At 42.7% G+C, this 14,098-nt stretch overlaps 1 protein-coding gene across 1 annotated transcript in view; it reads right to left on the bottom strand.

Annotated features, from left to right (window-relative positions):
* Positions 1 to 2,440: 2,440 nt before the first annotated feature.
* The window catches only part of LOC121935668 (collagen alpha-6(VI) chain-like), a 60,613-nt gene continuing 48,955 nt past the window's right edge, over positions 2,441 to 14,098 (bottom strand). The window contains exons 31-35 of the mRNA XM_042477441.1: positions 13,906 to 13,917; positions 12,954 to 13,447; positions 11,253 to 11,349; positions 4,639 to 5,313; positions 2,441 to 2,541 (exon numbers count right to left, since the gene is read on the bottom strand). Of these exons, the coding sequence (XP_042333375.1) occupies positions 2,441 to 2,541; positions 4,639 to 5,313; positions 11,253 to 11,349; positions 12,954 to 13,447; positions 13,906 to 13,917 (1,379 nt within the window). The remainder of the gene's footprint in view (positions 2,542 to 4,638; positions 5,314 to 11,252; positions 11,350 to 12,953; positions 13,448 to 13,905; positions 13,918 to 14,098) is intronic.

Below are 14,098 nucleotides of genomic sequence, written 5' to 3'. Positions count from 1 at the left end.
GCCACATCTTGGTAGCTCTTGTGATTCCCAGGAATTCAGCAGATACGCTCTGAAAACTTTTGAAAGAGAAATTGACACAGCCAGATGCAACTAGGAACAGCATCTTGTTGTTGTTTTGTTAAAAAAATTAAAATCCTCAGTGCCTTCTGATCAATGACAAGTAAAGTTTCTCCTTTTTTCATACCAGGATTATAATGTCCACTACTAATCATCTGAAAAAAATTAAAAGAAAATTTGGAGGTGAAGTTTTGAAAGGATTAAAAAACATTGAGTCACAATAATCCCACCAAAAGGACAACTGGATTTAGATTGCTTTTTCACTCATTTAATGCGGCAGTCTTTCACACATGATTGGCATCATCTGATTCGTTTCCTCAATTTACTTCAAAATGATCGTGAAGACATTTCAATCAGGCCATACTAACATGAGACATACTAAATAATTTTGTGAATTTAGTATAAATTGGTTGAGTTGAAGAATATAAAATCTGAATATTAAATACATTGATTGGAATTCATGCTTGCAGTTACATATGCGTAATGTACAGTTATGTATTTTGGTTGATTTGTATTCAGGATCCCTATATATTCAATAGAATAGAGAATACATAGGGATCATGAAAGTTCCCCAATCCAGACAATGGGGCTGTATAGACTGGCCAAAAGGGCCAGTGCCGGGATGGAGTGGAGGCATGGTGACCGCACACTGCCCATCCTGACTTCACCCCCCCAAGCAGCGTCATGCCGCCCGCCCAACCAGACAGCAGGTGGCATCACGATGTTTCTTTGGTGCAGCTTTAGACACACTGTGCTGAAGAATGGGGAAGAGCAGCACAGTGGTGGCAGGGTTGCCCTTTTTCCAGGTCAAAAAGAAGCAGCATTTTGCCACTTCTTTTTGGCCCAGAAATACTCCAAATATGGACTGCGGCATGCAGTTGCTGCAGCCCTGATCCAGCGAGCAAAGGGGCAGCACAGAGCCTTGTCTTACCCACCGTCTGTTTTGCTTCTTAGTTGACAGCAGCTGTGGTGAGAGAAAAGGGTCTGTTGCCCTGTTGATCAGAACACAACTGACTCATGTACCTATTCCCCTCCTGTGAACAATTTCTAGTGGGAGAGGGAATTTTGAGAGGGATCAGAATTCTGTTACATTAGACATCAGTCATGAGAGGAAGGTGGAAACATCAGTCTTCTGCAACTCAGTCAACAGAAGAACAGACCTCTGTTGCTTGCAGCAGTTACCACCTGATAAATCTGGGTTGAGGAGGTGGGCCAGGGGACACTACTTAGCTACATAACTATGTAGCTACTTGTAAGTAGCTGATCTAGAGCTCATTCCCACTTGCATTTAAACCGGTTTGCAAGTTGCATTGACACGAGGTTGCTAAATCAATTCATACTGATGCATAGTTCCAACTATGGAAGCAAGTTAATTCATTATTCCATGCATTTGTGTCTTTTTTGACACAATTGTCATTCCCACTAGATTTGTGCTGCTACAAAATGCATGCTCGGTATAATTTGTTGAACATGCCTGCAAATAGATTCTTTCCAAAAGAACCACCAAAAGATCTGTCTTCAAAAAGAGCGATTCTTTTGCATTTGCTTTGTTTTGCCTCAATTCTCCATGAGTCCAACTGATCGAGGTTGTGTCTGAAATTGCTTCCAGTGTGAACAAGGCACATATAAACCAATCAGAAAATCGGTTTAAATCATAGTGGGAATGGACCCCTAGAATCACAGTCAAAATCATTAGATACAGAATGTCTTCATTTCTATTTCAAGGCAGATGTACAAAGCACATGTGCCAAATTTTGAGTTGTATAAAATGCAGGAGCGCCATAATGTGTGGGTCACATCAGGTGACACCCTATGACATGTGGCATCACTGCTCTCCAAATATCTGCCTTTTGGCAGAAACTGGAAGTAGTGTTCTCCCATGACCCTTCAAAATGTTCAAGAGATGGTGTAAGAGGGGCAAGGCTCCAGTGGGAAGAGAAAGGAGAGGCCCCAGATTTTTTTTAATATTAAATTTGATTTAAAATTATTATTTTTTAAAAGTAAATTTATTTTTTCTTCTTTTAAAATGTTCATTAAAAACATCACCTCTTAGCAAATTTTAACCACATGAAACAATGTGCATGGAAATACATTTAGACTGTACATGTGATATTGTAATTTAATAAATAATAATTTTGTGAGTTTTTTTTTTTTTTGTCACAACTATTGCCATTATATTCAGTGACACACAGAAATTACAATTTATGAGTAATATTAGTACGAAAACCATTAGTAAGGATTCTGTGTGATGTGGTAAAGGAGGAGGTCACTAAGAAGTTGACACCATGAATTCCAGCACTAGGTGATACCATTGATAAAATGTCCTCTATTTTTGAAACTGGACTAATAGGTTAATACTATTTTTATGAATAAAAGGCTGAGCTTACATGAGACTAAGGCTCCTTGGAGTGTATCTGGTTTTCTGAATGTTGATCTTGTTACATTTTGTTCTGAGTTCTGCTGGTGGGTAGCTGTTGATTCCATCTGTTGTGGAAAAAAGAGCAGAGAAAACAATGATAAAGATTTGGTATTCTAATGCTTCAGGTGCTGGTTAGCTTTGCTTTGCTCAAGCACAATGTTGGAAACTGATATGTGAGTTTGAAAAGGGATAGAAAGCAGGAAGAATCTGAATAAGAGGGATGTTTTCTTTAGTATTACCCAGACATGTATTGAAAAATAAATATTAATATGATGATTTCTTTAAAATGAAAAGTGCATTTTCCCATGTTATTAGTGAACTGTTTTAGGGTTTAATATCTGTTTTAGCTGCTTGGAGGGAAGAGGGAAAACTAGGAATAGATGTTCTCTGTGAATGCAAGGAAGTTACTGTGAGCTCATTGTTTATTATAATTGGACAAATTTGTCAAGTTCCGTTTCATTGAGATTCTTGTTTTCCAGGGCCAAGGCATTCCAGCTCAGTAACACATCAGAGCATGAGCCTCTTCCCCCAACTGTATTTACAGTACAGTGCATACATACATATCTCATACATATTTCCATGTGCAGTTCTCAAAATGGACACACATTTCCAAATGCATATTTATGTTTTCTCTTTGTTAAAGAAGATTTGGCATGCATTTTTCAAATGTGCACCTCCCCCCCCCACAAGTGCTTTTGTTATGCAGATTGTGTTATAAGTTCAAGAACTTCATTAAAATGTTAAACCTGTGCCTTTCTGACCCAGCTCTAGCCTTCATTGATACAGAAAATTCTGAATTAAATATATACTTGAAGGCAGCCTTGTGGGGAGGCAGTTTTTCAATAGTAGTGGGAAAGTACTCCATTTGTTAAAGCGGAGGGGGGAAAGACGTGCTCAGGTTAGAGGGGAAACCTGTTTTTTGTGAACAACTGCTGAAAAGAAATTGAGGCAGGGAAATAAAGAGCACTCAACTTTTCATGTAGGGCGTTTGCATCAGGAATTTTATTATTTTTGGTTCCTACTTTCTGAGAACTGAAGCCTGGTTTATACAATCAAGAACTGGACCAGAATGAAACCTTGACTTGGCTTTCTCCAGTCCCACTCACTGGCCAACATGGAGGCTTTCCTGCCCTTTCCAGAGCCCATAAAAATATGTTAGCTTCTGGAAATTGTAAGGAAGATGCGTGCAGCACACTTGGTCACTCGGGAATGTTATTCTGCTTCTATCTTTAGTGAATATAGATATGGTTGGTCCACCATGATCCCCTGGGACCATACAACTAGGCTACCACACTATGCCCTAGTACCATCCATTCATGTACAGGAATAACTTTATAGTCCTCAATGAAATAAAGAGTATAGAATCCACTCTTAGTGCTACCCGGGACTAGGCTGGATCCTGCAATGACAGTATAATAACAAGGGATGAATAAACCTTGTATGCTTGAGAGAAATAGTGGGATTGTGTCATTAGGCTGCCTAGTGTTAGTGTGCCCTGCTTGTGCCATCCATAATCCAAGCATCTAGAACCAGAGAGAGCTCAGTAAACATTTCTCTTGGGGTTTACAATTCTCAGATTTACACACACACACACACACACACACACACACACACACACACACACATCCAGCATAGCCAGTGGGGCATTTGGGAAGTTGTAATCCAAACATTTTCCAAATTCTAGAACCAAAGATCTCTGAAAGGCTGCCCATATGGCCTCATCATGGAGTTTCAGCACTGAAAACAAGGGTTTCACTTTGTTTTCAAATAACAGAAAGAACATGTGGAAGACAAGCCCCCAAAAGTCTACTAAAGTAGTGAAAACAAATGTGATATTCATAATACAGTTGGCCCTCTGTTTTCGTGGGGGATCCGTTCTGGACCCCCCTCCACGTGAAAACAGAGGCTCATGCTTATTCAAGCCCCATAGGCTTGAAATGTTTACTGCGCTCTCTCTGGTTCTAGATGCTTGGATTGAATGGAGCATGCCCTTGTGCATACGTGCCATTGCAAATAACGGCAGTCAACCCTGTGCATATATTCAAGGGCATGGATCTCAGATTTTCATGTTAGGAGGGGCGACTATAATCTGTTTTTAAACATGAGGTAGAAAGAGTCTTGCCTCATCTCAGTTATTTTAAGGCCATGTATCAAATACTTACTCCGAAGGAAGCGTAGGAATGCTTTCAGGAACTGAAGTGCATAATCCAATTCAGGCTTGTGGGTTCTGCCAAGCTGAATTAAGTGCTGCTCCAAAGGTAAACTTGCCAGCTCCTCAAGTTCAGTGCTATTGTAGGTAGGTCCCAAAGAAAGTACCAGCAGGGCATAGCCTTGGCACTTGGCTCTGAGAGACACTTTCTTTAATAATTCTTTATCCCAGGAGCTTGTCTCCCCAGCAGATATAACTACAATAGCCTTGTGTTTCCTGAGGCTGGGAGTTGATGAGAAAATGTGGTTAAGAGTCCACTGGATGGCATGGCCAACAGCAGGATCTCCACCCAGATGCTGAAGTGATTCCTGGATATGCTTCTTCATCAACTGTGTCTCACTATAAGTCATTAAGTCAAACTCTTTCTTTACTGGATTTTTCTGTGTTTGGGGTTGGAAAGATGGTAGAGCATGGCTCACTATAGCCACCCTGTCACCTACCAAAGAAATGACAGGCTCAGAGGACACCTCAAAATTGTCAAGTACTCTGCTTAAGAAGGTCCTCAGCTTCGCAAATTCACTGGGATTCATTTTCCATGAGCTATCCAAAATGAAAGCAATATCCACATATGCCCACGGTGGGTGTTCTTTTCTGGTATGTTCACAAGCAGCATTTGGTTTACATTTATCTGGAAATGAAGAGAAATTTTGGGATCTATTTATTAACAACAGAACAGTGTTTCCTGGGTTGATTCTGTCTTGCACTCAAGGTCTGACAAGGCTATGTTTCAAAGCAAAATTGTTTCCCCTGAAATTGGCTCACAGCTTCCATCACATGGTTTGCATTCTACAATCTGACCCATGGGTTTGCTTATTATGATGTTTCCACATTAAATTTGCTTCAAACTTTATATAGTTTAATGAAAAACAATGGTTACACTAAGTTATTTTGCTGGTAAGACAGCAGTAGAGAAGCTTGTCATACTTTTATAAAACAATGTAGTATTGATTGTACAGCACGGTGATAGAAGTAGAATTCAAGATATAGCCGTGTTAGTCTGTAGAATCAATATGTAGAGAGATCTTTAGCACCTTTGAGAATAACTAAAGAAAGAGGTTGATGGCATGAGCTTTCAGAGTCTCAAAGGTGCTACAAGATCTCTTTACATACTGTGATAGAAGGTCCTTTTAGCTGGCAGAATTGTTGGATAGGTCATTTATATGGGCCATTCCTGTTCTATAAGGAGGTCTCTGTGTTCTGTGATCTCGGGCATCATGTCCATGGCAAGTGGATCATTGCTTGGTCATATCAACTTGGGTCCCTCATGTGGTGGGTTTCTCTGCCAATCAGGGTACTTTTTCATAAGGAAAGTGTAATGAACAGAGCACTCTATAATTCTCCAAAAGAAGTAAAGTTTCTTGAAATCTCTGACTAGTTAGCCCAGGGACGCACAACTGATGTCTCTTACTAATTGGGGATGCTTCAGAAAAGGTGCTTTTACATAATTATTGAATCCATAAATCCGCATCCATATTTCAACAATGCCAAGTGTTTTTGACACACCATTTAACTTCCTTGCTACTTTTTCTCAATCAATTATGAGCGCTCTCTCTCTCTCACCCGGGACTTGGAAAAGGTAATTTTTTGGATTATAACATCCCAAAATCATGGCCACTTGCTCACTGCCTAGAATGTCCCAATTTGTATTTGCAGGATTTTTTTTTTTATTCTGAGGTCAGAACATTACTTTTAAGACTTTTTTTCCCCAACTAAACCCTATTTTCTCTTCCTGCACCATTCCTAAACTTTTTATCTTAATATTTTACAGCTGTCTCTTCTCCATGTGGTCTTTCCCGCACTTTCTCTGTCTGTCTCATAATAATCTTTCTTTCTGTCCTCTGCAACCCCAGTTTAGATACCCTGTATGTTTTCTCTAACTGGACTGTTGGGGTATATGATTTACATTGGGAAATATGTGTGGGAAAGTTGAGACTACTTTTCTGCTGTGCCATAGCCCCAATCCAATTTCAGTGCTAAAAATGTATTATTTTGCTCTTTTCTGAATATACAGGATATCTGACCACATCTCCATTGTCATTACTGGCTTGAACCAATGCATCCAATAGCGAAATACAGATTTGTAAGTCATATGGAGACACCATCTAGCCAATCATTTGACTTTATATCCAATTGGTTTGAATGAGCCAATCTCTGTTTACTTAAATCATGGGAATAGTTGTCAGGATCAGTGGACTCAGTTCCCAATAACCAAGAGAACAGCTTAGTGTGATTTAAACAAAAGATTTTATTCTAGGGATTGAGACAGAGGTTCCTCTGTCTAGGTTTGTGTTGGAACTGAAATTTCTTCCCCCTGGATCATACTTAAGAGTTCCCATCATCCAGCCTGCCTCCCCAGCTATGATCCCAAGCCTTTGATCTGGATGTTCCCCCTTTTACATTTCCCCTTTCCTTTCCTGCATTATCATTCAATCACACTTAAGGAAGGAAAGAATCCCTGGTTTACAGCCCTGATCCACTTGCAGGAACAACAGGGTCATAAAACCACAAATCTCTCTCACCTCTGACCATTTCCCCCCTCCTGTTGTTTCCCAAGCTTGGCTTCCCACAGGATTCCTATTCCCTTCTCCATAAACCAACATCTATCATAATGATATATCACCATGTCATCTTACCATCATATCATCATGACAGAACCATGCATATGGATCTGACACAAGCAATTCACTTACTAAATGACCAATATATTTCAGCTCCGGAGAAGCCAGTACTGTGCCCATTGGAGAAGCTGTGTTTGCCAGCACCAGAAAAAAAAGGAGGACAGTAAGAAATAGCATGTCATGGCACAGAATGCCACACCACAGATGTGGGAGGGGGGGCTTGTTTAAGCCTGTTGTGCCCCAGTTGTATCCTCTTTAACTCCAGATGCTTGGTCTACCCATCTGCTTCTAGATGGGCCGGGGATAACACCTCGGCGGGCAGAGCTCCGATCGAGGTTGTGTGGGGCAGGGGGAGGTATGGCGGTGGGAGAAGGGACTTGCGTTCCAGGGGAAGGCGTGATCGATGCATCATATCTATCTCGCCTTCCTGTCCCCCTCCCAGCCTGAAGGACCTGAGGGTCACTCCAACTGTGCCACAAACCCTGTCGCTGCTCCTGTGCAATGCCAGGTCGGTTAACAATAAGACCCACATCCTCCAGGATCTACTGGAGGACTCGAAGTGCGACCTGGTTTGCATTACCGAGACCTGGCTGGGGCCTGAAGGGGATGCTGTGTGGGCTCAGGCCCTGCCAGCTGGGTTCTCGGTGAAGGACCAGCGCAGGTTAGGTGGGCGGGGGGGGGGTGTGGCCTTGGTACATAGGAACACCGTGTCCCTCACCAGGAACCACATCCGACAGACCTCCTATATCGAGTGTATTTACCTGACCCTAAAGGCTAGGGACAGTCTAGGGATTCTGTTAGTGTATCGGCCACCCCGTGCATTAGCGGACTCCCTTAACGAGCTGACACAGCTGGTCGCTGAGCTGATGTTGGAGACGCCCAGGCTTCTTGTCCTGGGCGACTTCAACATCTCCCTCACGGCCAGCCATGTTCCATCCGGTGCGGCTCGGGAATTCATGGAGACCATGGCAGCCATGGGCCTGTCCCAGCTGATACAGGGTCCCACGCATTGTGCGGGTAATACTCTCGATTTGGTCTTCTGTTCGGATGCGGAGAATCCGTGGGTGGAAATAGTTAATGTTTCCCCCCTGTCATGGACGGATCATTTCCTGGTAGAGGTGAAAATCAAGGCCTCTACCCAGATCCCCCCCGGGGGTGGTGGACCAGTTAGGATGGTCCACCCTCGAAGGCTGATGGAACCTGAGAGGTTCCGAGAAGCCTTAGAGGGGCTCACGGTTGGAAATGACGGCGACTCTGTTGATGCCCTCACCGGTATCTGGAATACCGGCCTTTCCAGGGCTATACACAGGATCGCTCCCAAGCGCCCTCTCAGGCCTGCTTCCAAACGTAAGCCCTGGTATACGGAAGATCTCCGGGCGAGGAAGCGGGTTCTGCGACGGCTAGAGTACCGTTGGCGGAAACACCTTTGCTTAGACGACAAGGCTCTCCTAGACCAACTGTTAGAGGACTATGGAGAGGCAATACGAGCAACAAAGAATTCGTTCTATGGTGCTCGTATTGCGTCCGCTGAGTCGCGTCCGGCAGAGTTGTTCAGGGTGGTCAGGGAGCTAACTCAGCTCCCTCCCGCCCTGAACCAGATCCTTGAACCTTCTAAGGCCTGCTGTGACTTGTTTAACGACTTTTTTGCGGATAAAACCTCTCGTATAAGCGAAGGTCTGAACGCCGACACTTTAGCAGAACCTAGGGTAGAAGTGTCCAGAGCCTCCGTGGACTATGTTAAACTGGATCAGTTTGAGTTGGTGAGTACCGAGGATGTGGACAAGATCCTCGGAAGTGTTCGGAAAACAACCTGCTCTCTTGATCCCTGTCCCTCGTGGTTAGCGGCCCAGGGGAGGCCGGCGGTAACATCTTTGTTACGCCGGATAATTAATACATCTTTAAGGGATGGGCTATTTCCATCGGATCTTAAATTGGCCATAGTAAGACCGATCCTAAAAAAGCCCTCCCTTGACCCCCTGGTACATAATAATTATCGGCCTGTTTCGCTGCTACCATTTTTGGGAAAGGTGATCGAGAGGGCGGTTGCGATCCAGCTTCAGGCGGTCTTGGATGAAACGGATTATCTGGACCCATTTCAAACTGGCTTCCGGGCGGGTTACGGGGTTGAGACGGCCATGGTCGCCTTGGTCGATGATCTCCGTCTGGGCATCGACAGGGGAAGCGTGTCCCTGTTGGTGCTCTTGGACATCTCAGCGGCTTTCGATACCATAGACCATGGTATCCTTCTGGGGCGCCTCGCAGAGGTGGGAATCGGGGGCACTGTGCTCCAGTGGTTCCGTTCCTACCTCTCGGGGAGGTCCCAGATGGTGCAGCTGGGAGACGTGTGCTCTGATGAGAGGCCCCTTAAAACTGGGGTCCCTCAAGGGGCCACCCATGCTATTTAACATTTACATGAAACCACTGGGAGAGATCATCCGGAGACATGGGGCGCGGGGTTATCAGTACGCTGATGACACCCAAATTATTTTCTCTATGTCTCCGACTGATGCAGTGACTGGGGATGGCGTCTCTCCTCTCGTGGCCTGTCTGGAGTCAGTAATGGGCTGGATGAGGGAAAACCGACTCAAATTGAATCCAGAGAAAACGGAGGTACTAGTGATAGGTTCCCCTGGTCCAGGAATGGCGGTGGTTCCACCTGTCCTGAACGGGGTCACGCTCCCTGTGAAGGACTCCGTGCGCAGTCTGGGGGTGCTTCTTGACTCGTCGCTTCACCTGACTGCTCAGGTGAATGCGACGGTCAAGAGCACTTGTTATCAGCTTAGGCTGATTCGCCAGCTGCGCCCATACCTGGCCCAGAGGGACCTAGAAACTGTTGTACATGCTCTGGTAACTTCGAGACTGGATTTCTGCAACGTACTCTACATGGGGCAACCCTTATATCAAACTCGGAAGCTGCAAATAGTGCAAAATATGGCAGCCCGGCTGGTCACTGGTGCGTCCAGGACCAGCCATATAACACCAGTTTTAAAAGATCTTCATTGGCTGCCCATTCGCTTCCGAGCTCAATATAAGGTGTTGGTAATTACCTATAAAGCCCTAAATGGCTTGGGCCCAGGATACCTAAAGGACCGCCTCTCCCCATACATTCCGCCTCGCACTCTCAGAACGTCTGGGCAGCAGCTACTGAAGGTGCCTAGGGCTAGGTTGGCCTCCACTACTCGGAGGTCGTTCTCCATAGCTGCCCCAGCCCTTTGGAATGCGCTGCCCACAGAGCTCCGCTCGTCCACCACCCTGGCCCAATTTAGGAAGGACCTCAAAACCTTCCTATTCCAACAGGCATTCCCCGAGTAAATATCCTGTGGGCCTCCCTCCTCTCTTTCGTGGCCAAGAGGTTGGGCTTTGGGGCTTTACTGTTGGGTTGTTTTAAATATGTTTTTATTGGAACTGTTTGTATTTTAATTATGTTGTGAGCCGCCCTGATCGGAGGAAGGGCGGCATATAAATAAAAATTTTATTTATTATTATTATTAGTTTTGTTTGGGAATTTGGTGGTCAATTTTGGGCTACATGGATATTTTCTTCCCTTTTCTTAGGGTGCGTTTTTTGTTTTGTTTTGTTTTTGCCTACCATCTATCAATGTGGGCATGACAACCACACCAGGTGACTCCTAAAGTGTGATGACACTACTGATCCCCAAACATCTGTCTTTTGGCAGAAATGGGGAATGACATATGCCTATGTCTCTTTAAAATACTGGAGCTTAGTCGATGATGACAGAAAACCTCCCGGTAAATGAAGACCAAAATATACAATTTGAAGGGAAAGTCACCTTATTAAGGTACTCACTGGTAGTAAAGAACAGAGCAGGCACACCAGTAGCAAATTGTTAAATAACCCCAGAGACTTCTGCCAACTTCTGTCAGGCTCAATAATATAGTATATAGTTGTTTCCTGCCAAGTTTAATTGTAAGGAAATTAAGCTTCATACCGTAGCATAGAGTACATAGTTGCAGTCTATGTAAAAATGGGGTATAGTTTTCCTTGCTGGGAATGGTAATGACTTGAAAGTGTTCGGAATCATCAATCTAGAAATAAAAATGGATGGGGGAAAGACTTTAGATAGTAGGCAAGAGACACTGATACCTTCATAGACTTTCTCTCACACACACATATACAATCTTTCTCTCTTTCTGAGTGGTTGTGTGTATGTTCACATCTATCCAGAGCTTTGAAAAGTTACTTTTTTTTAAGATTGCCACTCCCAGAATCCATTCATAGCATGACTCTGGGAGTTGTTGTCTGAATGGTAACTTTTTCAAGTTCTGCATACACATTCACATGTTCTTCCATAATTAAGAGAAATCATTTAAATTTAAATCCAGGGCATACTCCATGCAGTCCAGATGTGATGACACATCATCCCACTCTAATCCTTCAGAGATCCACATTAGGCAGTCCTTAGGAAGGTAGTGAGATGTCTTTCTCCCAATGGAACACCAACACATGCTTTTCCTGGAAATAATTCCCATTCTATCTCTTGAATTCTAAAGCAATGAGTTCAGGGAATTACTCTTTGATATGCGTTTGGTATGCCATGTCTCATAAACAGTAGTGAACTGAGGTGGCCTACATGTTTGTAATCCTGTTTGTAAGCTGGGGGAAAGGTTTTCAACATTTTCAGAGGCACTGAAAAGTATATTCTAGCTATTGATGAAGGTGGTATTGAAAACTGCATTTCATAATGCATTCAAGCATTATCCTCCCCCCATTTTTTTGGTCCATAAGTCACCAGAATTAGGGCAGGAAGCATCATCTTAATTCTGACCGGTTCAGAGCTTGGAAAAGTTACATTTTTGAATTAGAAGTTCTAGAATCTCCCCTGTCGGCTGGAATATTCTGAGAAGTGTAGTGCAAAATGGTAATCTTTCCAGGCTCTGATTAAGATGTCCTTCCATAGCCAAATCTGACTGACTAAATGTTATCAACATGAACCTCCTTCAGTCTCAGTTTTGGAGAAAAGACAAGATATAAATGCATCATCATCATCATCATCATCATCTCCTTCTCCTCCCCAAACAGAGAGGTAGCAGCATACAGAATATTACATAGTGGTCATCTCACAAAGTTACTTGAAAAAATATAGTGGAGTGAAATTCACAGTAGATCCCATCCAACTTCCATATCCACTCAAGTAATACATACACACTATAGTGCATATTCTGCAAAGGGCTTGTGCTTTTACTTTCTCAAGCACATTTTTTGTCACCTGCAGGCATGATAAAGACTGTGTGTGATAAAAACATAGAGGTGAGTTTATAACCTGCATTTTAAAATCTATCCTCTACCTATTGATTCTGAGACTCTGAGGGAGAAAAGCCCTGGTGGCGCAGTGGTTAAATGCCTGTACTGCAGCCATTCACTCAAAACCACAAGGTTGCGAGTTCAAGACCAGCAAAAGGGCCCAAGCTCGACTCAGGCTTGCATCCTTCCGAGGTCGCTAAAATGAGTAAATTAGCTTACTTGCTAATTAGCTTACTTGCTGTTCACCGCTATGATCTTTGGAATAGCGGTATATAAATAAAACAAATTATTATTATTATTATTAAAAACAAATGTATGGATCTTGTTAATATAGAACAAAACACAATTGCTTAATGTGAAATAAATAAAAGATAATACTTCTCCTCACCGTCAAAGCATGATTGACCTCAGTGATGTTATTAAAAGTGATAACTGCCAGGACAAGATCCAACGCACTGAATTCCAGAACTGCTGTGCTAATAGAATCTGGATTAACAGACAGATCGTTGCTGAAAAACACAGCAACCTTCCTCACATTAGCACCTGGGAGAACTCTCTTGAAGATATTTCTGGCAACATATCTCATAGACCCACCAAGGTCACCTTTATTTGCTGATCTCTGATAAGAAAGAGCACCGAGTTTTCGAAGCAACTGACTCTTGCTGTGGAAATCTGAGAAGCGGATGAGATGGTGGGTTTCAGAGCTGTAGGATACGACAGCCACCCTGGCTCCAACTGGGCAGTTGCTTTCCCGGATTTTGATGTTGTTCACAACCTCTATCACAATCTTTTTCATACGTTGAAATAGCTGGGGTGTGGTGTCTTGGGAGACATCCAAGGCAAATACCAACTCAGTGGGATACACTGGGCATTCCCGTCTTCCTAGCATGCAAAATAAAGTAATTGGTGACACAGAAAAATAGGTCTGGAAGAAAACACAAATTCATACATTTAAGGGACTATCCAGCCAAACAATTTTAAATGCAAACAAGTATAAGTGCTATTTATAGGTAAGTGGGAAAGAAATAAAAGCATCCTCATCTTTCTCATCAACCCTAGTAAGCACACCAAATATGACAGAAGTAATATTTTAACCATATTTGGGGATACACAAAAGTTGCCCATCCCTGCTTTACCATGTTGGCACTATCCCACTACTAGTTCCTGCAGACTCTCACTCCTGTGCATTTCTGCCTCATAAACTAGTACAGTACACGTAAAATAATTCTACAGTGAGTCAATATTGTGAAGCCATACATAGCCGTAGGATGAGAAGTAGCACTCAGCCACCTTGCCTGATATGTGAGTATATTTAATTAGTGATAAATTAGAATACCCACCTTGGTAACAAGCTAAACAAAAAAGAGAAAATAACAGACAATTATTATACAACCAATATCCAAGCATCTTTTCTAAATATATTTTTATATAAATAAACTTATAAATATAAATATATAAATAAACTTATTTATAAATAAAGGTTAATAATAATAATAATAATAATAATAATAATAATAATAATAATAATAATAA

This window comes from Sceloporus undulatus, chromosome 6 (assembly GCF_019175285.1).
Source record: "Sceloporus undulatus isolate JIND9_A2432 ecotype Alabama chromosome 6, SceUnd_v1.1, whole genome shotgun sequence".
NCBI lineage: Eukaryota > Metazoa > Chordata > Lepidosauria > Squamata > Phrynosomatidae > Sceloporus > Sceloporus undulatus.
Note: the sequence above shows the minus strand (reverse complement) of the source record. Positions and strands in the feature narration are given on the sequence as shown.